This window comes from Salvelinus namaycush, chromosome 15, assembly GCF_016432855.1.
Source record: "Salvelinus namaycush isolate Seneca chromosome 15, SaNama_1.0, whole genome shotgun sequence".
Classification (NCBI taxonomy): Eukaryota; Metazoa; Chordata; class Actinopteri; order Salmoniformes; family Salmonidae; genus Salvelinus; species Salvelinus namaycush.
Window position 1 is genome coordinate 3662834 of NC_052321.1, and position 25409 is coordinate 3688242.

At 48.0% G+C, this 25409-nt stretch overlaps 1 protein-coding gene across 2 annotated transcripts in view; it reads right to left on the bottom strand.

Moving 5' to 3' along the window:
- Positions 1–4236: 4236 nt before the first annotated feature.
- map4k5 (mitogen-activated protein kinase kinase kinase kinase 5) overlaps positions 4237–25409 on the bottom strand; it is a 113413-nt gene continuing 92240 nt past the window's right edge. For both annotated transcript variants that reach the window (XM_039009210.1, XM_039009211.1), the window contains 5 exons: positions 22958–23026; positions 20567–20659; positions 20006–20076; positions 6916–6971; positions 4237–5267 (listed from right to left, as the gene is read on the bottom strand). In XM_039009210.1, the coding sequence (XP_038865138.1) occupies positions 5180–5267; positions 6916–6971; positions 20006–20076; positions 20567–20659; positions 22958–23026 (377 nt within the window). In that variant the 3' untranslated portion in view covers positions 4237–5179. The remainder of the gene's footprint in view (positions 5268–6915; positions 6972–20005; positions 20077–20566; positions 20660–22957; positions 23027–25409) is intronic.

Consider the following 25409-nt stretch of genomic DNA (forward strand, 5'->3'; position numbering starts at 1 on the left):
TAGTGTTTGCGGTGGAATACGGCAGTGGAATGACAGACTGAAAGGGTAGTCTTATTCGTTATGGAAAACAAAAAAAACTTTCCCCCCCGGGGGGCGGGACGTCACCAGATACCTGGCTCAACAATACTGTATCACTTCTTTCCATACACCTTCGTACAGATGGCCTTCCCTGCTCCCAGATCTGTTTGTATCCCCTTGACAATGACCATAGGAGTTAGCAAGCCAAATATAGGAGTTGACACACCGTCACAGCAGCCTAGGTTTACTGGCAGTGAGGAAGTAGAATGACAGCAGCTGTGTATTGTTAATAGCTTTTTTATTTATTTATTATTACAATAACTGCATACATTAAACGTTTTGAAGGGAAGGCCAATGATGTTACAGGAAACTAATGCATTTCCCTTGTTTTGTCATTTTAAATAAAATTAAAATTAAAAAAGAAAAATGTACAAAAGTGCTTCTTTACATGGTGCAAAAATACTGAATAAAGTCATAGTTTAAAAGGAAACAAGAGGAACAAAACATTTGACATTATATTCAACTTTCTAAAATGCTACCAAGCGGGAGAGAGGAAGAGAGGTGGATTATGGGAAATGTCCCAAATGGAACCCTATTCCCTATTCGCTGCACTATATTTAACCAGAGCTCTATGGGCCCCTGATCAAAAGTAGTGCACTACATAGGGAATAGGGTGCCATTTGGGAAGCATCCTACACCAGACGGTCATAGAAAAACAGCAACCCATCGATACAGATTAACATTTAAAATGGTTTGGATGAAACGTCAACACCTCAAGTAAATTTAAAATAATATTAAAAAAATCAATAAAAAAAAGTGTAACTATCCCTCACAACCTGTCAATCCAACATGCCCTAATATTGCTTAGATATTAATAAATAACGTTTAAATGACCCACATCAAACGAAATACATGGACTTTCTATCTGAACCAGTCTGTATTAGTTCAACTAGAGCTGGAAAGGCTCAGCGTCGGCAACTAGCTCTGGTCCACGGCGTTACGACGGCTGGCTAACACTGAAGGCTCAGCGTCGGCAACTAGCTCTGGTCCATGGCGTTACGACGGCTGGCTAACACTGAAGGCTCAGCATTAACAAGCCGCCCTAAAGCTTATCGTCAACCAGACCTGTGACAGTCAGTTGCTTGGTTACAAAGGACTTTTTTGATACACGCAAAGAAACTCCCATTTAGTCACTCCCTACCAGACCTGAATGTCTGAATTATTATGGCACTTGTTTTCAGTAACAGTTTATTTCCCTATTTCAGTTGATATGTAATCCATGTGGGAGAGGAGCCTGCTGCAGGGTGAGGAGGCTGCTGCAGGGTGAGGGTGGGAGAGGAGGTTGCTGCAGGGTGAGGGTGGGAGAGGAGGCTGCTGCAGGGTGAGGGTGGGAGAGGAGGCTGCTGCAGGGTGAGGGTGGGAGAGGAGGTTGCTGCAGGGTGAGGGTGGGAGAGGAGGCTGCTGCAGGGTGAGGGTGGGAGAGGAGGTTGCTGCAGGGTGAGGGTGGGAGAGGAGGCTGCTGCAGGGTGAGGGTGGGAGAGGAGGCTGCTGCAGGGTGAGGGTGGGAGAGGAGGCTGCTGCAGGGTGAGGGTGGGAGAGGAGGCTGCTGCAGGGTGAGGGTGGGAGAGGAGGCTGCTGCAGGGTGAGGGTGGGAGAGGAGCCTGCTGCAGGGTGAGGGTGGGAGAGGAGGCTGCTGCAGGGTGAGGGTGGGAGAGGAGGCTGCTGCAGGGTGAGGGTGGGAGAGGAGGCTGCTGCAGGGTGAGGGTGGGAGAAGAGGATGCTGCAGGGTGGGAGAGGAGGCTGCTGCAGGGTGGGAGAGGAGGCTGCTGCAGGGTGGCAGAGGAGGCTGCTGCAGGGTGGCAGAGGAGGCTGCTGCAGGGTGGCAGAGGAGGCTGCTGCAGGGTGGGAGAGGAGGCTGCTGCAGGGTGGGAGAGGAGGCTGCTGCAGGGTGAGAGAGGAGGCTGCTGCAGGGTGAGGGTGGGAGAGGAGGCTGCAGGGTGAGGGTGGCAGAGGAGGCTGCAGGGTGAGGGTGGCAGAGGAGGCTGCAGGGTGAGGGTGGGAGAGGAGGCTGCAGGGTGAGGGTGGGAGAGGAGGCTGCAGGGTGAGGGTGGCAGAGGAGGCTGCAGGGTGAGGGTGGGAGAGGAGGCTGCAGGGTGAGGGTGGGAGAGGAGGCTGCAGGGTGAGGGTGGGAGAGGAGGCTGCAGAGTGAGGGTGGGAGAGGAAGAGGAGGCTGCAGGGTGAGAGAGGAAGAGGAGGCTGCAGGGTGAGAGAGGAAGAGGAGGCTGCAGGGTGAGAGAGGAAGAGGAGGCTGCAGGGTGAGAGAGGAAGAGGAGGCTGCAGGGTGAGAGAGGAAGAGGAGGCTGCAGGGTGAGAGAGGAAGAGGAGGCTGCAGGGTGAGAGAGGAAGAGGAGGCTGCAGGGTGAGAGAGGAAGAGGAGGCTGCAGGGTGAGAGAGGAAGAGGAGGCTGCAGGGTGAGAGAGGAAGAGGAGGCTGCAGGGTGAGAGAGGAAGAGGAGGCTGCAGGGTGAGGGTGGGAGAGGAGGCTGCAGGGTGAGGGTGGGAGAGGAGGCTGCAGGGTGAGGGTGGGAGAGGAGGCTGCAGGGTGAGGGTGGGAGAGGAGGCTGCAGAGTGAGGGTGGGAGAGGAAGAGGAGGCTGCAGGGTGAGAGGAGAGGAGGCTGCAGGGTGAGAGAGGAAGAGGAGGCTGCAGGGTGAGAGAGGAAGAGGAGGCTGCAGGGTGAGAGAGGAAGAGGAGGCTGCAGGGTGAGAGAGGAAGAGGAGGCTGCAGGGTGAGAGAGGAAGAGGAGGCTGCAGGGTGAGAGAGGAAGAGGAGGCTGCAGGGTGAGAGAGGAAGAGGAGGCTGCAGGGTGAGAGAGGAAGAGGAGGCTGCAGGGTGAGAGAGGAAGAGGAGGCTGCAGGGTGAGAGAGGAAGAGGAGGCTGCAGGGTGAGAGAGGAAGAGGAGGCTGCAGGGTGAGAGAGGAAGAGGAGGCTGCAGGGTGAGAGAGGAAGAGGAGGCTGCAGGGTGAGGGTGTCTGTTGGTCTGAGCCTTTCCTGCACACGTTCTGTTCCTCCACAATCCAGTCTAGTCCAGTTCAGTGTCTGCAGCCCAAATGGCACCCTTCATAGCGCACTACTTTACCCTATGGGTCCTGGTCAAATGAAGTGTGCTATATAGAGAATAGGGAAGGGGTAGGCAACCAGGTGTGTTAAATTTAATCACTGAACTGATCAATGAACTCAATTGGTCATGTGTGGTGCCTAGTTGGAACTAAATCCTGCAGTACTCCAGGAACAAGGTTGCCTACCCCTGGAATGAGGTGGTATTTGGGACACACAGGGCTACAGAGGGAAGGAGAAGGGTGTGATGGGTTGTAGAGGAGTGAGGAGGTGAACAGGACTGTAGAGGGAGGAGGAGGTGGTGAACAGGACTGTAGAGGGAGGAGGAGGTGGTGGACAGGACTGTAGAGGGAGGAGGAGGTGGTGGACAGGACTGTAGAGGGAGGAGGAGGTTAACAGGACTGTAGAGGGAGGAGGTGGTGAACAGGACTGTAGAGGGAGGAGGTGGTGAACAGGACTGTAGAGGGAGGAGGAGGTTAACAGGACTGTAGAGGGAGGAGGAGGTGGTGAACAGGACTGTAGAGGGAGGAGGAGGTGGTGAACAGGACTGTAGAGGGAGGAGGAGGTGGTGAACAGGACTGTAGAGGGAGGAGGTGGTGGTGGACAGGACTGTAGAGGGAGGAGGAGGTGGTGGACAGGACTGTAGAGGGAGGAGGAGGTGGTGGACAGGACTGTAGAGGGAGGAGGAGGTGGTGAACAGGACTGTAGAGGGAGGAGGAGGTTAACAGGACTGTAGAGGGAGGAGGTGGTGAACAGGACTGTAGAGGGAGGAGGTGGTGAACAGGACTGTAGAGGGAGGAGGAGGTTAACAGGACTGTAGAGGGAGGAGGAGGTGGTGAACAGGACTGTAGAGGGAGGAGGTGGTGAACAGGACTGTAGAGGGAGGAGGTGGTGAACAGGACTGTAGAGGGAGGAGGAGGTGGTGGACAGGACTGTAGAGGGAGGAGGAGGTGGTGGACAGGACTGTAGAGGGAGGAGGAGGTGGTGAACAGGACTGTAGAGGGAGGAGGTGGTGAACAGGACTGTAGAGGGAGGAGGAGGTGGTGGACAGGACTGTAGAGGGAGGAGGAGGTGAACAGGACTGTAGAGGGAGGAGGTGGTGAACAGGACTGTAGAGGGAGGAGGTGGTGGACAGGACTGTAGAGGGAGGAGGAGGTGAACAGGACTGTAGAGGGAGGAGGAGGTGCTGCTTGCCTGCTCAGCATAAGGCCGTTGGAAGATCTGTGTTGAGGGAGGAGGTGGTTTTGCTGGAAGCGTCACAGTCCCCTTGTCTGACCTGTTGGTTGATGACCTGTTGGTTGATGACCTGTTGTTTCTCTATTCACTAACTAGTTCCTGGGTTTGGTGACACTGTTCAACCAAAGATGTTTTATAACTAAACCAAGATAGACCACAGCTTGTCGTTTCCAATGGGAACAAATGAGTCATAGTGGGCAGAACAAGCAAGGATGTGGGCAGAGTCAAGCACGAGCTAGATGAGAGCCTATTGGCGCCTTCTAGTATACATCTACATATTTCCGTTAGGGAACACCTACTCTGTGAAGTGTGCAATAACTCAATTCACCTTTGCCCTCCTTGTAACAGCATGATTTGTTAAACACTTTTGCAAAACGGTAAAGTCTACAAAAATTAATCCGTTCCGTTCGTAACAGATTCTAGTTTTGGGAACAGAAAACTGTATTGTGATCAAATGTGTCATCGATGAGAAGATTTGCAGAATGTCGGTCAAAATCCATCTGGTTCCATCTTCACCCACCGACTGCCAGTGGGCTTCCTCTCACTATCATATTTGATAGTGTGTGGAAACGCTTCACATTTTATACATCCAATGAAATATCTGTCTCATTGTTCTATCTGTGTTTGTACCATGAGTCCAGGCGGTATGAGAGCCTGCTGAGAGAAGTGAAGGGACTGCTGTGAGCTTATCCACTTCCTGCTAATTCTTCACCTATCCAATGGGTCTGTAGGTACGCTCCACCGCTCCCCCTCTCTCTGTGTGGAGTCACTGGGTCAGAGCTAGGAGCTGGTAACATGGTTATTAAGGGGCTAGTAACTGTTCTCATGTCCGGCCAGGATGTAGAGGTTGCTGAGGGCTGTGGGGTTGTCAGTGGGCCGGCTTTCCAGAACCACCACCCTGTCAGAAAGAGATGTCAGTTAACAGCACCAGAAACATCAGGAACAAACAACAACACTGCAGGTTATAAGCTGCCAACCAGGTCCCCCAATCTGAAGAAAAAACACAGAATAGAACAGAATTCATTGAATAGAATTGATACAAATGTCTTGGTGGGTTAGAGAGTAGCGAGACAAGAGGACTGGCTACATTTAAGTTAATATGACACTAGAGATCATGAGGAGTAGAGAGAGGTGCCATCCTTTCCAGCAGAGTGACAGATGAGATGAGGAGTGTCTCTGCCCACACAGGGTACAGTCCAAGACCATAGTGTCTGATCTATCAGATGGAATTACAGAGGAGCAGAGAGAGAGAGAGAGAGACACTCAAACCAGGCTGGCGTGGCAGTGCCCAGGTGCCAGTCTGAATAAAACATACAGGATGGCAGAGTAGAGGCTGTTGCAGGGGAATCAGAACGGACTGAGCCTAAAGCACCATGGGGCCCTGTCCTGAGACAACCATCACTACTAGGAGATCTTCCACCCACAGGGTGGGAAATGTGTCTGAGCCAGGGAGTTAAATCACAATGGTTTCTATAGTTGAGGACTGGTGTAAGAGGGCTAGGGGACTGCCCTGCCACACTGACCACTCTGCAGCATGTAACCAACCAGAAGCTGTAATGTGAGTCACATAGATAACATGCAGAGGTTTTACAAGCCTCTTCTGATAGCATTGAGATTACAATGAGGTATCCCACTTAGACTCAAAGTGTTTGAATGCTGAAAGATGAAAGATTGTTGATTTATAAACAGGGTTGTGTGATCTGGGGCACATGCCTCGTCATAGCAACGGAAGCGGACCTGGAGAGAGAGACTGAGTCACCGGAGCTGGGGACCTCTTCTCTATAGAGAGGTCTGAAGAGGACTCAGACTAAGAGGGGGAGAGAGAGAAACAGAGAGAGAGAGAGACGGAGAGAGAGAGAAGGGGGAGAGAGAGAGATATAGATATACGGAGAGAGAGAAGGGGGAGAGAGAAACAGAGAGAGAACCAGAGAGAGAGACGGAGAGAGAGACGGAGAGAGAGAGAGAGAGAGAGAGAGAGAGGGAGAGAGGGAGAGAGGGAGAGAGGGAGAGAGGGAGAGAGGGAGAGAGGGAGAGAGGGAGAGAGGGAGAGAGGGAGAGAGGGAGAGAGGGAGAGAGGGAGAGAGGGAGAGAGGAGGGAGAGAGGGAGAGAGAGAGAGAGAGAGAGAGAGAGAGAGAGAGAGAGAGAGAGAGAGAGAGAGAGAGAGAGAGGGAGAGAGAGAGAAGTAGGATGTTTGGTGGTTTCCAGGCGATGGTTAAACACAGGGACCTGTGGGAGGACACTTGCTCCCTGGAGACTAGCTACCAGCCCTGCCTCTACGGCTTTATAGAGGTCAAAGGGCACTACATAAATCTATACAACTAGAAAGAGAAAACAGAGGAAAGAGATGGGGGAGGCAGAAAGTAAAGAGAGAGTGAGAGAAAGAGCGAAAAGTTGAGACAGAGAGATACAAGTAAAGAGAAAAAGAGGGGGAAAGGACAGGTAAGTGAATAATTAAAATAGAATCATTTGAAGCACCAACCCGTCAGATCTGAAGAGAGACAGACAGCGAGAAAGAGTTAAAAACACTATCATTTCAAGCACCAACCTGTCAGATCCGAGGAGACGGAAGACTCGGCTGGGATCAGAAATCTCCTGGGTGATCTGTAGATTAAAGGAAGGAATGGAACATTTCATTAACAAGATGAAACATACACAGGGACATTAATGAACATGGAAACATACACAGGGACATTAATGAACATGGAAACATACACAGGGACATTAATGAACATGGAAACATACACAGGGACATTAATGAACATGGAAACATACACATGGACATTAATGAACATGGAAACATACACAGGGACACTAATGAACATGGAAACATACACAGGGACACTAATGAACATGGAAACATACACAGGGACACTAATGAACATGGAAACATACACAGGGACATTAATGAACATGGAAACATACACAGGGACATTAATGAACATGGAAACATACACATGGAAACATACACATGGAAACATAGACAGGGAAATTGATGAACATGGAAACATACACAGGGACATTAATGAACATGGAAACATACACAGGGACATTAATGAACATGGAAACATACACAGGGACATTAATGAACATGGAAACATACACAGGGACATTAATGAACATGGAAACATACACAGGGACATTAATGAACATGGAAACATACACAGGGACATTAATGAACATGGAAACATACACAGGGACATTAATGAACATGGAAACATACACAGGGACATTAATGAACATGGAAACATACACAGGGACATTAATGAACATGGAAACATACACAGGGACATTAATGAACACGGAAACATACACAGGGACATTAATGAACATGGAAACATTCACAGGGACATTAATGAACATGGAAACATAGACAGGGACATTAATGAACATGGAAACATACACATGGAAACATAGACAGGGACATTAATGAACATGGAAACATTCACAGGGACATTGATGAACATGGAATCATACACAGGGACATTGATGAACATGGAAACATTCACAGGGACATTAATCAACATGGAAACATTCACAGGGACATTGATGAGGAGCTACATGGAACATTAAACTGGTGGTTTTGCCCCGATACTGTTAACACTTTACAAGGGGTCTTCATTTCCATGCAAAGTATAAGTGAGTGATCTTATATTTCCCCATTACAGTCCATCCCTTGATTAAAGACCGACCTCAGTAGACCCCATGACCTCAGTAGACATCCCCCCAATGACCTCAGTAGACACCCCATGACCTCAGTAGACCCACCATGACCTCAGTAGACATCCCCCCAATGACCTCAGTAGATCCCCCCCCATAACCTCAGTAGATCCCCCCCCCATAACCTCAGTAGATCCCCCCCCATAACCTCAGTAGATCCCCCCCCATAACCTCAGTAGATCCCCCCCCCCCATAACCTCAGTAGATCCCCCCCCCCATAACCTCAGTAGATCCCCCCCCCCATAACCTCAGTAGACCCCCCCCCCCCATAACCTCAGTAGATCCCCCCCCCCATAACCTCAGTAGATCCCCCCCCCCATAACCTCAGTAGATCCCCCCCCCCATAACCTCAGTAGATCCCCCCCCATAACCTCAGTAGATCCCCCCCCATAACCTCAGTAGATCCCCCCCCCCCATAACCTCAGTAGATCCCCCCCCCCATAACCTCAGTAGATCCCCCCCCATAACCTCAGTAGATCCCCCCCCCCCATAACCTCAGTAGATCCCCCCCCCATAACCTCAGTAGATCCCCCCCCATAACCTCAGTAGATCCCCCCCCCATAACCTCAGTAGATCTCCCCCCCCATAACCTCAGTAGATACCCCCCCCCCCATAACCTCAGTAGATCCCCCCCCATAACCTCAGTAGATCCCCCCCCCCATAACCTCAGTAGATCCCCCCCCCCCATAACCTCAGTAGATCCCCCCCCCCCATAACCTCAGTAGCCCCCCCATAACCTCAGTAGCCCCCCCATAACCTCAGTAGTCCCCCCCATAACCTCAGTAGTCCCCCCATGACCTCAGTAGTCCCCCCATGACCTCAGTAGTCCCCCCCATGACCTCAGTAGACCCCCCCCCCCCCCCCCCCCCCATGACCTCAGTAGCCCCCCCTGCCAACCCTAAGTTACTCTGCTTATCAGAGTTCAGATTGATTCAGTGTTTCGCTGCCTGCCTACATAGACGAGGCCAGGAGATAAATCCTCTGGGTTCACACGCTGAGGCTAAGCTACATTAAGCTATGTGTGTGTGTCTGTGTCCACCTGCAGGTAATGAAGTTGTCAACCTTTCACAGAGAGTTAACCTGATCACCAGGCACGCCGCGACGCACACACAATAAAAGTCCAGAGATCACTGTGAGGTGAGGCATTCTGTTTTTATGAAAAGTGATAGGGGACACCCAGGGTAGTCTTTTCACTGCCACACACACACACACACAGCCACACACACAGCCACACACACACACAGCCACACACACACACACACACACACACACACACACACACACACACACACACACACACACACACACACACGTGTATGACTGAGCTGAAACAAGGCTGTGTGTTGGCTGAGGGCTCAGCCCAGCGTTACAGTACAGTGTGTGTGTGTGTGTGTGTGTGTGTGTGTGTGTGTGCCAGGCTGGAGCACAACACGTTAGCCTGTCAAAATGTCAGATACCATGCAGTATTCATGTTCATCCGAAAATGACACAGCTGCAGAACAGAGGGGTGAAGGTGAGCTGTTCAATTATTCATCCGCTCTGTCTCCTGTATGATTCTGTTGAAAAGCCTCCTCGAAGGAAGGCAGTGAAGGGGGGACAGGACATTTAGTCTATTGATATGATGCCTGGTAGGCTGATCGCTTCAGCGGGTACCTCCCTAGCCACCTAAAGGCTTTGTTCTCGTCGTCATCAGGACCCCGGGTAACCCTAACCAGAGGGGTCTCTGTCCGGCTAAGAACTCACACCTAGCAGGTGTCACTGGCGGTCTTGCCTCCTAGTACACAGTTATCTGATCTAGGGCTGTCTGACAACAACAAAACATGTATGTATTGGTCGACCGAAAGTAGTTTGGTCGACATTTTTTTTAAAAACGTGTATTTTTCCATATATAGACACACCATATGTGTTTTAATAAAATCGACTATGTGCATTGAGCTTGTCTAATGCTTTAAGCTTACGGTTTGATGAAGTAAGACAAAATGCCTCAAGAGGGCGCCAGAAATCTAGATAACCAAAAAAAATAAAAAACCTGACCCAACTATTTTCCTTCCCGCTCCTTCCTGCTGGCTTTTGCAGATTCTGCCATTACTCTCCTGAAGTTGCCGGTAATAGGCAACACGAGGAATCGGCGACCTTTCTCATGTGGAATGACAATTTATCTTACCATTTCTACCGATCTGCGTGCCCGTTATGGTTTTCATATGCACATTTTCATGAAAGTTTCATTTAATTTATAATAAAGTATTCGTATCTCAAAATCATTGTCACGTGGTTAATCAAAATGATATCCAAACGAAAACGATAAACCTAAAAAGTAACTTCTATTACCAACTATGTAAAAATAGTCGACATAAAAGCCAACGAATAAAAACATTTCAGCCTGCAGGTAGAAAATCTCCTGCTGAAAATAATTATCTTATAAATCACATTGGCTATGCATGGCCTGTCTGCAACCAACTTGACACATTGTGTCAACTATCAACTTGGGTCCTTTGCAACATTGTATAAAATATTCTGGGCCCATTCAAATATTTCCTGTCCCAGTGAGCTCAGGACAGACACATTGGTAGGATATTTGGGCAAGGGATAAGAAGCAGTGTTTGACTTGGGCAGGAGCTGACCGGAGCAGAGTACCAGCATCTCAAATGTTCTACTGCTTGACCTCAAAAAGTACTGTGGAGCTCCTGCACCTAAATATAAACAGTACCAGCACCCAAAACGAGTACCGGAACCTATTTCAGCCTAAGTCAAGCACTGAGAATAAGCAATCAGGAAGGCCTATACTATGACGTTTCCACTGGAACAGAGTATTACATTTTCCCCTTTCACGCTGAGTGGTTATCAAAAGGGAAAGAGCTGGATAGATTTTAAAAAATACATTGAGGAACTATTGTCATTATCAATGGATGTAAAAAACACACTTTGATTGCTTGCTGTTTGAGATGAAGAAAAGATTACTTTGAGAAGCTCGACAGCTCATTATTGGTGGTGCGTTAAGCCAATCAGAAATACTATCAGATCCTCAAATGGACACACACATTTACAGTGCATTCGGAAAGTATTCAGACCCCTTAACTTTTCCCACATTTTGTTACCTTACAGCCGTATTCTAAAATGGAATAAATCGTTTCCCCCCCTCATCAATCTACACACAATACCCCATAATGACATCACAATACCCCATAATGACATCACAATACCCCATAATGACATCACAATACCCCATAATGACAAAGCAAAAACTGGATTAAAAAAAACAAAAAAAACAGAAATATGACATTTACGTAAGTATTCAGACCCTTTACTCAGTACTTTGTTGAAGCACCTTTGGCAGCGATTACAGCCTCAAGTCTTCTTGGGTATGACGCTGCGAGCTTGGCACACCTGTATTTGGGGAGTTTCTCCCATTCTTCTCTGCAGATCCTCTCAAGTTCTGTCAGGTTGGATGGGGAGCGTCACTGCACAGCTATTTTCAGGTCTCTTCAGAGATGTTCGATCGGGTTCAAGTCCGGGCTCTGGCTGGGCCACTCAAGGACATCCAGATACTTGTCCCCAAGCCACTCCTGCGTTGTCTTGGCTGTGTGCTTAGGGTCGTTGTCTTGTTGGAAGGTGAACCTTCGCCCCAGTCTGAGATCCTGAGCGCTCTGGAGCAAGTTTTCATCAAGGATCGCTCTGTACTTTGCTCCGTTCATCTTTCCCTCGATCCTGACTAGTCTCCCAGTCCCTGACGCTGAAAAACATCCCCCACAGCATGATGCTGCCACCTCCATGCTTCACCGGTGCCAGGTTTCCTCCAGATGTGATGCTTGAATTCAGGCCAAAGAGTCTTTAGGTGCCTTTTAGCAAACTCCAAGCGGGCTGTCATGTGCCTTTTACTGAGGAGTGGCTTCCGTCTGGCGACTGTACCATAAAGGCCTAATTGGTGGAGTGCTGCAGAGATGGTTGTCCTTCTGGAAGGTTCTCCCATCTCCACAGAGGAACTCTAGAGCTCTGTCAGAGTGACCATCGGGTTCTTGGTCACCTCCCTGACCAAGGCCCTTCTCCCCCGATTGCTCGGTTTGGCCGGGCGGCCAGCTCTAGGAAGAGTCTTGGTGGTTCCAAACTTCTTCCATTTCAGAATGATGGAGACCACTGTGTTCTTGGGGACCTTCAATGCCGCACACATTTTTTTGGTACCCTTCCCCAGAATCTTTTCTCTGGGATCTACGGACAATTCCTTCGACCTCATGACTTGGTTTTTGCCCTGACATGCACTGTCAACTGTGGGACCTTATATAGACAGGTGTGTGCCTTTCCAAATCATGTCCAATCAATTGAATTCATCACAGGTGGACTCCATTCAAGTTGTAGAAACATCTCAAGGATGATCAACGGGAACAGGATGCAAAGGGTCTGAATACTTACATAAATAAGGTATTTCAGTTTCTCTTTTATAAATTTGCAAAAAATTAAAAAAAAAACTGTTTTTGTCATTATGGGGTATTGTGTGTCGATTGATGAGGAATCATTTTAATTTAATCCATTTTAGAATAAGACTGTAACGTAACAAAACGTGGGAAAATGGGTCTGAATAGTTCCCGAAGGCACTGTATATGCCTACATTTGCACGCAGGCCAGGTAGCCTATAACTAGCACGTGGTTAGCTACTAGCTAGGTGTTGGCTGTCTCCAGGGAAGTGTGGTAGCGTGTATACTCCGGTCTCTGTGGTAGTGTGTATACTCTGGTCTCTGTGGTAGTGTGTATACTCCGGTCTCTGTGGTAGTGTGTATACTCCGGTCTCTGTGGTAGTGTGTATACTCCGGTCTCTGTGGTAGTGTGTATACTTCTATGCGTGCAAGTCCTTACTCAACATTGACAGGAACGCTCCTAACAAAAGACAATGGCTTAATTGACAAAAACTCATAAATTAAATGAAATAAACCAAAACCTGTTTCTCACAAGTGGAGCATAGAGGTTGTGCCCTCTGCAAACAATGTGTCCAGTCCTCTTGGTGTGTTTGGACCATGATAGTTTGTTAGTGATGTGGACACCAAGGAACTTGAAGCTCCACTACAGCCCCCGTCGATGAATAGCATTCTCACATAGGTGTTCCTTTTGTCCAGGTGGGAAAGGACAGTGTGGAGTGCAATTGAGAATACGTCATCTGTGGATCTGTTGGGGCGGTATGCGAATTGGAGTGGGTCTAGGGATTCTGGGAAGATGGCGTTGATGTGAGCCAGAGACCGGAGTATACACACTACCACAGAGACCGGAGTATACACGCTACCACAGAGACCGGAGTATACACGCTACCACAGAGACCGGAGTATACACACTACCACAGAGGCAGGAGTATACACACTACCACAGAAGTATACACACTACCACAGAAGTATACACACTACCACAGAAGTATACACACTACCACAGAAGTATACACACTACCACAGAAGTATACACACTACCACAGAAGTATACACACTACCACAGAAGTATACACACTACCACAGAAGTATACACACTACCACAGAAGTATACACACTACCACAGAAGTATACACACTACCACAGAAGTATACACACTACCACAGAAGTATACACACTACCACAGAGACCGGAGTATACACGCTACCACAGAGACCGGAGTATACACGCTACCACAGAGACCGGAGTATACACGCTACCACAGAGACCGGAGTATACACGCTACCACAGAGGCAGGAGTATACACACTACCACAGAGGCAGGAGTATACACACTACCACAGAAGTATACACACTACCACAGAAGTATACACACTACCACAGAAGTATACACACTACCACAGAAGTATACACACTACCACAGAAGTATACACACTACCACAGAAGTATACACACTACCACAGAAGTATACACACTACCACAGAAGTATACACACTACCACAGAAGTATACACACTACCACAGAAGTATACACACTACCACAGAAGTATACACACTACCACAGAGACCGGAGTATACACACTACCACAGAAGTATACACACTACCACAGAGACAGGAGTACACACACTACCACAGAGACAGGAGTACACACACTACCACAGAGACCGGAGAATACACACTACCACAGAGACCGGAGTATACACACTACCACAGAGACCGGAGTATACACACTACCACAAAGACCGGAGTATACACACTACCACAGAAGTATACACACTACCACAGAGACCGGAGTATACACGCTACCACAGAGACCGGAGTATACACGCTACCACAGAGACCGGAGTATACACACTACCACAGAGACCGGAGTATACACACTACCACAGAGACCGGAGTATACACACTACCACAGAGGCAGGAGTATACACACTACCACAGAGGCAGGAGTATACACACTACCACAGAGACCGGAGTATACACACTACCACAGAAGTATACACACTACCACAGAAGTATACACACTACCACAGAGACCGGAGTATACACACTACCACAGAAGTATACACACTACCACAGAGACAGGAGTACACACACTACCACAGAGACAGGAGTACACACACTACCACAGAGACCGGAGAATACACACTACCACAGAGACCGGAGTATACACACTACCACAGAGACCGGAGTATACACACTACCACAAAGACCGGAGTATACACACTACCACAGAAGTATACACACTACCACAGAGACCGGAGTATACACGCTACCACAGAGACCGGAGTATACACGCTACCACAGAGACCGGAGTATACACACTACCACAGAGACCGGAGTATACACACTACCACAGAGACCGGAGTATACACACTACCACAGAGGCAGGAGTATACACACTACCACAGAGACCGGAGTATACACACTACCACAGAAGTATACACACTACCACAGAAGTATACACACTACCACAGAAGTATACACACTACCACAGAAGTATACACACTACCACAGAAGTATACACACTACCACAGAAGTATACAGACTACCACAGAGACAGGAGTATACACACTACCACAGAGGCAGGAGTATACACACTACCACAGAAGTATACAGACTACCACAGAGACAGGAGTATACACACTACCACAGAGGCAGGAGTATACACACTACCACAGAGGCAGGAGTATACACACTACCACAGAGGCAGGAGTATACACACTACCACAGAGGCAGGAGTATACACACTACCACAGAGGCAGGAGTATACACACTACCACAGAGGCAGGAGTATACACACTACCACAGAGGCAGGAGTATACACACTACCACAGAGACCGGAGTATACACACTACCACAGAGACCGGAGTATACACACTACCACAGAGACCGGAGTATACACACTACCACAGAGACCGGAGTATACACACTACCACAGAGGCAGGAGTATACACACTACCACAGAGGCAGGAGTATACACACTACCACAGAGACCGGAGTATACACACTACCACAGAAGTATACACACTACCACAGAAGTATACACACTACCACAGAGACCGGAGTATACACACTACCACAGAAGTATACACACTACCACAGAGACAGGAGTACACACACTACCACAGAGACAGGAGTACACACACTACCACAGAGACCGGAGAATACACACTACCACAGAGACCGGAGTATACACACTACCACAGAGACCGGAGTATACACACTACCACAAAGACCGGAGTATACACACTACCACAGAAGTATACACACTACCACAGAGACCGGAGTATACACGCTACCACAGAGACCGGAGTATACACGCTACCACAGAGACCGGAGTATACACACTACCACAGAGACCGGAGTATACACACTACCACAGAGACCGGAGTATACACACTACCACAGAGGCAGGAGTATACACACTACCACAGAGGCAGGAGTATACACACTACCACAGAGACCGGAGTATACACACTACCACAGAAGTATACACACTACCACAGAAGTATACACACTACCACAGAAGTATACACACTACCACAGAAGTATACACACTACCACAGAAGTATACACACTACCACAGAAGTATACAGACTACCACAGAGACAGGAGTATACACACTACCACAGAGGCAGGAGTATACACACTACCACAGAAGTATACAGACTACCACAGAGACAGGAGTATACACACTACCACAGAGGCAGGAGTATACACACTACCACAGAGGCAGGAGTATACACACTACCACAGAGGCAGGAGTATACACACTACCACAGAGGCAGGAGTATACACACTACCACAGAGGCAGGAGTATACACACTACCACAGAGGCAGGAGTATACACACTACCACAGAGGCAGGAGTATACACACTACCACAGAGGCAGGAGTATACACACTACCACAGAGACCGGAGTATACACACTACCACAGAGACCGGAGTATACACACTACCACAGAGACCGGAGTATACACACTACCACAGAAGTATACACACTACCACAGAGACAGGAGTACACACACTACCACAGAGACAGGAGTACACACACTACCACAGAGACCGGAGAATACACACTACCACAGAGACCGGAGTATACACACTACCACAGAGACCGGAGTATACACACTACCACAGAGACCGGAGTATACACACTACCACAGAGACCGGAGTATACACACTACCACAGAGACCGGAGTATACACACTACCACAGAAGTATACACACTACCACAGAAGTATACACACTACCACAGAAGTATACACACTACCACAGAAGTATACACACTACCACAGAGACCGGAGTATACACACTACCACAGAAGTATACACACTACCACAGAGACAGGAGTACACACACTACCACAGAGACCGGAGAATACACACTACCACAGAGACCGGAGTATACACACTACCACAGAGACCGGAGTATACACACTACCACAGAGACCGGAGTATACACACTACCACAGAGACCGGAGTATACACACTACCACAGAAGTATACACACTACCACAGAGACAGGAGTACACACACTACCACAGAGGCAGGAGTATACACACTACCACAGAGGCAGGAGTATACACACTACCACAGAGACCGGAGTATACACACTACCACAGAAGTATACACACTACCACAGAAGTATACACACTACCACAGAAGTATACACACTACCACAGAAGTATACACACTACCACAGAAGTATACACACTACCACAGAAGTATACACACTACCACAGAGACCGGAGTATACACACTACCACAGAAGTATACACACTACCACAGAGACAGGAGTACACACACTACCACAGAGACCGGAGAATACACACTACCACAGAGACCGGAGTATACACACTACCACAGAGACCGGAGTATACACACTACCACAGAGACCGGAGTATACACACTACCACAGAGACCGGAGTATACACACTACCACAGAAGTATACACACTACCACAGAGACAGGAGTACACACACTACCACAGAGACCGGAGTATACACACTATCACAGAAGTATACACATTACCACAGAGACAGGAGTACACACACTACCACAGCGACCGGAGTATACAGACTACCACAGAGACAGGAGTATACACACTACCACAGAGGCAGGAGTATACACACTACCACAGAGGCAGGAGTATACACACTACCACAGAGACAGGAGTATACACACTACCACAGAGATCGGAATATACACACTACCACAGAGACCGGAGTATACACACTACCACAGAGACCGGAGTATACACACTACCACAGAGACAGGAGTATACACACTACCACAGAGGCAGGAGTATACACACTACCACAGAGGCAGGAGTATACACACTACCACAGAGACAGGAGTATACACACTACCACAGAGACAGGAGTATACACACTACCACAGAGGCAGGAGTATACACACTACCACAGAGACCGGAGTATACACACTACCACAGAGACCGGAGTATACACACTACCACAGAGACCGGAGTATACACACTACCACAGAGACCGGAGTATACACGCTACCACACTTCCCTGGAGACAGCCAACACCTAGCTAGTAGCTAACCACGTGCTAGTTCCTCAGTCTGGGAAAACAACTGATAATTATGTCAACATGGACTAGGGGTTGGAACCAGCTGGAAATCTTTGCCAGTTTGTGTGTAGGATACCTGCCCCTCCCCCTCAGAAACAGCTGTAACCTACTGTCGTTACAAGCCCCCCCCCTCAGAAACAGCTGTAACCTACTGTCGTTACAAGCCCCCCCCCCCCCCCCTCAGAAACAGCTGTAACCTACTGACGTTACAAGCCCCTCCCCCCCTTGTAACAGCTGTAACCGACTGACGTTACAAGCCCCTCCCCCTCTAACAGCTGTAACCGACTGACGTTACAAGCCCCTACCCCTCTGTAACAGCTGTAACCGACTGGTGCCTTTCCAATCCCCCTCCTGTATAGATCTGACTGGTGCCTTTCCAATCCCCCTCCTGTATAGACCTGACTGGTGCCTTTCCAATCCTCCCTCCTGTATAGATCTGACTGGTGCCTTTCCAATCCCCCTCCTGTATAGACCTGACTGGTGCCTTTCCAATCCTCCCTCCTGTATAGATCTGACTGACGCCTTTCCAATCCCCCTCCTGTATAGACCTGACTGGTGCCTTTCCAAATCGCCTCCAGTATAGATCTGACTGGTGCCTTTCCAATCCTCCTCCTGTATAGATCTGACTGGTGCCTTTCCAATCCCCCTCCTGTATAGATCTGACTGGTGCCTTTCCAATCCTCCCTCCTGTATAGATCTGACTGGTGCCTTTCCAATCCTCCCTCCTGTATAGATCTGACTGGTGCCTTTCCAATCCCCCTCCTGTATAGATCTGACTGGTGCCTTTCCAATCCTCCTCCTGTATAGATCTGACTGGTGCCTTTCCAATCCCCCTCCTGTATAGATCTGACTGGTGCCTTTCCAATCCCCCTCCTGTATAGATCTGACTGGTGTCTTTCCAATTCTCCCTCCTGTATAGATCTGACTGGTGCCTTTCCAATCCTCCTCCTGTATAGATCTGACTGGTGTCTTTCCAATCCCCCTCCAGTATAGATCTGACTGGTGCCTTTCCAATCCTCCTCCTGTATAGATCTGACTGGTGCCTTTCCAATCCCCCTCCTGTATAGATCTGACTGGTGCCTTTCCAATCCTCCTCCAGTATAGATCTGACTGGCGCCTTTCCAATCCCCCTCCAGTATAGATCTGACTGACGCCTTTCCAATCCCCCTCCTGTATAGACCTGACTGGTGCCTTCCCAATCCCCCTCCTGTATAGATCTGACTGGTGCCTTTCCAATCCTCCCTCCTGTATAGATCTGACTGGTGCCTTTCCAATCCTCCTCCAGTATAGATCTGACTGACGCCTTTCCAATCCCCCTCCTGTATAGATCTGACTGACGCCTTTCCAATCCTCCTCCTGTATAGATCTGACTGGTGCTTTTCCAATCCTCCTCCTGTATAGATCTGACTGGTGTCTTTCCAATCCTCCTCCTGTATAGATCTGACTGGTGCCTTTCCAATCCTCCTCCTGTATAGATCTGACTGGTGCCTTTCCAATCCTCCTCCTGTATAGATCTGACTGGTGTCTTTCCAATCCTCCTCCTGTATAGATCTGACTGGTGTCTTTCCAATCCTCCTCCTGTATAGATCTGACTGGTGCCTTTCCAATCCTCCTCCTGTATAGATCTGACTGGTGCCTTTCCAATCATCCTCCTGTATAGATCTGACTGGTGCCTTTCCAATCCCCCTCCTGTATAGATCTGACTGGTGCCTTTCCAATCCTCCTCCTGTATAGATCTGACTGGTGCCTTTCCAATCCCCCTCCTGTATAGACCTGACTGTATTATAGTCAGGTTTTGTTACAGCCACCAAGTCATAATCATATTTAGATTCAGTTTGATTGACAATGTGTAGCATGTCTAGTGTGACAGTATGGTTACGGGTGACTGAATGGTTTTGTTACCACGGTAACACCTACCTCGTTGGACTTGAAGCTCTTTCCCTGCATGCCGTGCTTCCAGAAGGCTAGAACACTGTCCTGAAGGCACACTGGAGCACGAGGAGACGGGGACGTCAGTTATCATACATATTATTACTACACAGTTTATTATATTATAAAAAGTAGAACACGTCACTGGGGGAGAAGGGACAGGAATGTTATACGACAGGGAGGATAATCGGCAATCATCGTACACATTAATATACAAAGGTCGACGTTGACATTGACATTAACAATTAGCTTCTACACCTGCATTGCTTGCTGTTTGGGGTTTTAGGCTGGGTTTCTGTACAGCACTTCGAGATATTAGCTGATGTACGAAGGGCTATATAAAATAAACTTGATTGATTGATTGATTGAACAAGGATGCATAGTATTGAAGGGTAGTGGGATGTGAATACAGGGGAAACCATAACTCTATTATAAAACACTGAAGTTAGCCCCTAGAAGCTCTTTTAGCCCCTAGAAGCTCTTTTAGCCCCTAGAAGCTCAACTCTAACATTGAAATAGTAGGTGAATAATATTAAGAGGTCATCTTACCAACGGATCCAATGGCGAAGTCAAAGCTGAGCTCTGAGGCTAGCTTCTTATTAGACTTTAATCTTCCCATGAGGTTCACGATCTTTAGATTTTCTAGAATGAAAAAAAAAAAAAAAATAGGAGAGCTTTTTGAATAGTGGCCGGATAAAAAAAAAAGCAGATCCTCACTTACAAGGACATCACAAACGTAGTGTACGTTCTTAGCTGCTACGATGTTTCACGGTTCCTGAAATGGGTAAAAGATAACTGTCCTAATAATGCTCGGTGATCTTAGAACGAGCTGTAAAAGACTACAACTAGAGGAGAGGGTGTCGCTGTCTGAGATTAAAGCTCTGGTAGAGGAGACTAAAACTAGAGGAGAGGGTGTCGCTGTCTGAGATTAAAGCTCTGATAGAGGAGACTACAACTAGAGGAGAGGGTGTCGCTGTCTGAGATTAAAGCTCTGATAGAGGAGACTACAACTAGAGGAGAGGGTGTCGCTGTCTGAGATTAAAGCTCTGGTAGAGGAGACTAAAACTAGAGGAGAGGGTGTCGCTGTCTGAGATTAAAGCTCTGAGAGGAGACTACAACTAGAGGAGAGGGTGTCGCTGTCTGAGATTAAAGCTCTGGTAGAGGAGACTAAAACTAGAGGAGAGGGTGTCGCTGTCTGAGATTAAAGCTCTGGTAGAGGAGACTAAAACTAGAGGAGAGGGTGTCGCTGTCTGAGATTAAAACTCTGGTAGAGGAGACTACAACTAGAGGAGAGGGTGTCGCTGTCTGAGATTAAAGCTCTGGTAGAGGAGACTAAAACTAGAGGAGAGGGTGTCGCTGTCTGAGATTAAAGCTCTGAGAGGAGACTACAACTAGAGGAGAGGGTGTCGCTGTCTGAGATTAAAGCTCTGGTAGAGGAGACTACAACTAGAGGAGAGGGTGTCGCTGTCTGAGATTAAAGCTCTGGTAGAGGAGACTACAACTAGAGGAGAGGGTGTCGCTGTCTGAGATTAAAGCTCTGAGAGGAGACTACAACTAGAGGAGAGGGTATCGCTGTCTGAGATTAAAGCTCTGAGACGAGACTACAACTAGAGGAGAGGGTGTCGCTGTCTGAGATTAAAGCTCTGAGAGGAGACTACAACTAGAGGAGAGGGTGTCGCTGTCTGAGATTAAAGCTCTGATAGAGGAGACTACAACTAGAGGAGAGGGTGTCGCTGTCTGAGATTAAAGCTCTGAGAGGAGACTACAACTAGAGGAGAGGGTGTCGCTGTCTGAGATTAAAGCTCTGAGAGGAGACTACAACTAGAGGAGAGGGTGTCGCTGTCTGAGATTAAAGCTCTGATAGAGGAGACTACAACTAGAGGAGAGGGTGTCGCTGTCTGAGATTAAAGCTCTGGTAGAGGAGACTACAACTAGAGGAGAGGGTGTCGCTGTCTGAGATTAAAGCTCTGGTAGAGGAGACTAAAACTAGAGGAGAGGGTGTCGCTGTCTGAGATTAAAGCTCTGAGAGAGGAGACTACAACTAGAGGAGAGGGTATCGCTGTCTGAGATTACAGCTCTGAGAGGAGACTACAACTAGAGGAGAGGGTATCGCTGTCTGAGATTAAAGCTCTGAGAGGAGACTACAACTAGAGGAGAGGGTGTCGCTGTCTGAGATTAAAGCTCTGAGAGGAGACTACAACTAGAGGAGAGGGTGTCGCTGTCTGAGATTAAAGCTCTGGTAGAGGAGACTAAAACTAGAGGAGAGGGTGTCGCTGTCTGAGATTAAAGCTCTGGTAGAGGAGACTAAAACTAGAGGAGAGGGTGTCGCTGTCTGAGATTAAAGCTCTGAGAGGAGACTACAACTAGAGGAGAGGGTGTCGCTGTCTGAGATTAAAGCTCTGGTAGAGGAGACTAAAACTAGAGGAGAGGGTGTCGCTGTCTGAGATTAAAGCTCTGAGAGGAGACTAAAACTAGAGGAGAGGGTGTCGCTGTCTGAGATTAAAGCTCTGGTAGAGGAGACTAAAACTAGAGGAGAGGGTGTCGCTGTCTGAGATTAAAACTCTGGTAGAGGAGACTACAACTAGAGGAGAGGGTGTCGCTGTCTGAGATTAAAGCTCTGGTAGAGGAGACTAAAACTAGAAAAAATGCCATGTCCCCCTCGAAAAAAAAGAGGTTTCTAAACTCAAGGGTCTTTTTCCTGGTTAAATAAATGAAATAATGACTGTAGGGCAAACGATTAGCAGCATGTCTACTTTCTCAGTGCAGGACTAGCTCGACTGAACTGGAGTCCCAAATGTCTCACTATTACCTATGTAGTGCAATTCCCTATGGGCCCTGGTTAAAAGTAGTGCACTACATAGGGAATAGGGTGCCATTTGGGATGCAACAAAGTGCAGGAAGTCATCTCTGTGGGGGTCAGAGGTTTGAGGTCATACTTACTGTCCAGGCACACTAGCACTGTGTCCCTCTCCAGCTGGGTCACATGGATGGCATCCACTGCTTGACCAGCTAAGGGAAGACACAGAAAATAATGGTTACCATAAAGATATCCCTACTGGAATCCAGGAATAGAGCAACATAGTAGGATGTGTTTCAATGTGTACTTACAGTATGAATCTAGGGTTGTGTTCAACTGTTTTAAAATGACTTGCTTTGCAACAGAAAATTAAAATGAGCATTTTCAGGTAGTCTAGATAGTCCCTCCAAGTTTCCGTTTTCTTCCGTCTGGTGCCTATTGATCCCATCTCAGTGAACCAGCAGGAGCAGGACTTGAGATTGATGATACACTACATGACCAAAAGTATGTGGACACCTGCTCGTCAAACATCTCATTCCAAAATTATGGGCATTAATATGGAGTTGGTCCCCCTTTGCTGCTATAACAGCCTCCACTCTTCTGGGAAGGCTTTCTACTAGATGTTGGAACATTGCTGCGGGGAGTTGCTTCCATTCAGCCATAAGAGCATTAGTGATTCGAGTACAGAATCGTCTAGAATGTCATTGTATGCTGTAGCGTTAAGATTTCCCTTCACTGGAACTAAGGGGCCTAGCCCGAACCATGAAAAACAGCCCCAGACCATTATTCCTCCACCACCAAACTTTACAGTTGGCACAATGCATTGGGGCAGGTAGCGTTCTCCTGGCATCCGCCAAATCCAGATTCGTACGTCGGACTGCCAGATGTTGAAGTCTGATTCATCACTCCAGAGAACGCATTTTCACTACTCCAGAGTCCAATGGCGGCGAGCTTTACACCACTCCAGTCGACGCTTGGCATTGCACATGGTGATCTTAGACTTGTGTTCGTCTGCTCGGCCATGGAAACCCATTTCATGAAGCTCCAGACGAACAGTTATTGTGCTGACGTTGCTTCCAGAGGCAGTTTGAAACTCGATAATGAGTGTTGCAACTGAGGAAAGATGATTTTTACGCGTTAGTCACTTCAGCATTCGGCGGTCCCAGCTTGTGTGGTCTACCACTTTGCGGCTGAGCCGTTGTTGCTCCTAGACGTTTCCACTTCACAATAACAGCATTTACAGTTGACCGGGGCAGCTCTAGCAGGCCAGAAATTTGACAAACTGACATGTTGGAATGGTGTCCTCCTATGACGGTGCCACGTTGAAAGTCACTGAGCTCTTCAGTAAGGCCATTCTACTGCCAATGTTTGTCCATGGAGATTGCATGGTCGTGTGCTCAATTTTATACACCTGTCAGCAACGGGTTTGGCTGAAATAACCGAATCCACTCATTTGAAGGGGTGTCCACATACTTTTGTATAAATAGTGTGTCTGTGTATTGCGTGGTGTGTGTGTGTTATGTGGTGTGTGTGTGTGTGTCTGTCTTGATCCCATCTCAGTGTACCAGAGGGGTACAAATCAGGCATGAGGGGTACACTACGAATCAGGCTTGAGGGGTACACTACGAATCAGGCTTGAGGGGTATACTACGAATCAGGCTTGAGGGGTACACTACGAATCAGGCTTGAGGGGTACACTACGAATCAGGCTTGAGGGGTACACTACGAATCAGGCTTGAGGGGTATACTACGAATCAGGCTTGAGGGGTATACTACGAATCAGGCTTGAGGAGTTAGGGAGGTAACTCAGGTCAACTCAGAGTTCAACTTGGGATAACCGGTACCACCAAAGTGGCTCACCTTTTAGACAGATACATTTCTATGGCAAAGAATCCTTCAGAACAAACCTGCTCTTGGACTCCACTTAGCCAGAATGAAATGACTGAGTGCGAGCTGAGGACCAATGAAATCAGATTCCCTCCCTCTCGCAAAGATTGCGTCATCATCCCCTTAATTTGAGGAAGACGGCCAATTAAATATTTTATAAAGCAAATGTTTGTGTAAAAACACTAATATTATAATACCTATGACATTACACATTTAGTAACGCCCAGATGCATTTTGTAACGGCCACCTAGTAACGGCCACCTAGTAACGGCCACCTAGTAACGGCCACCTAGTAACGGCCACCTAGTAACGGCCACCTAGTAACGGCCGGATGCATTTGAAAGTTCTTCATACTTAGGTGTTCACACAGCACAGTAAAACGGTATTATTTTATCAATAGGAGCGGGAAAAAGGTGCTGTGTGAACAACCAAGCACGTGAAAGATGGGAAACAACGATAAGTAATAAAATAACGACGTCACCTCTAAAAGCCTATTTCACACCATAGCCAGCTGAATTTACATGGTAACTTTTCTTTCATGTTGATTACAGCTAAAATGAAAATGTAGCACTGACTCTCCCATGGATTGGTGGTTTCAGAATTGTCTCAATGAAGAGTTCGGCGTTCGACTAGACACGTGCAGTTACGAGGCTGCTAGAGTTAGTGGCAGGCGGACAAGCAATACCCACTGTCGTAGTACGGATGAAG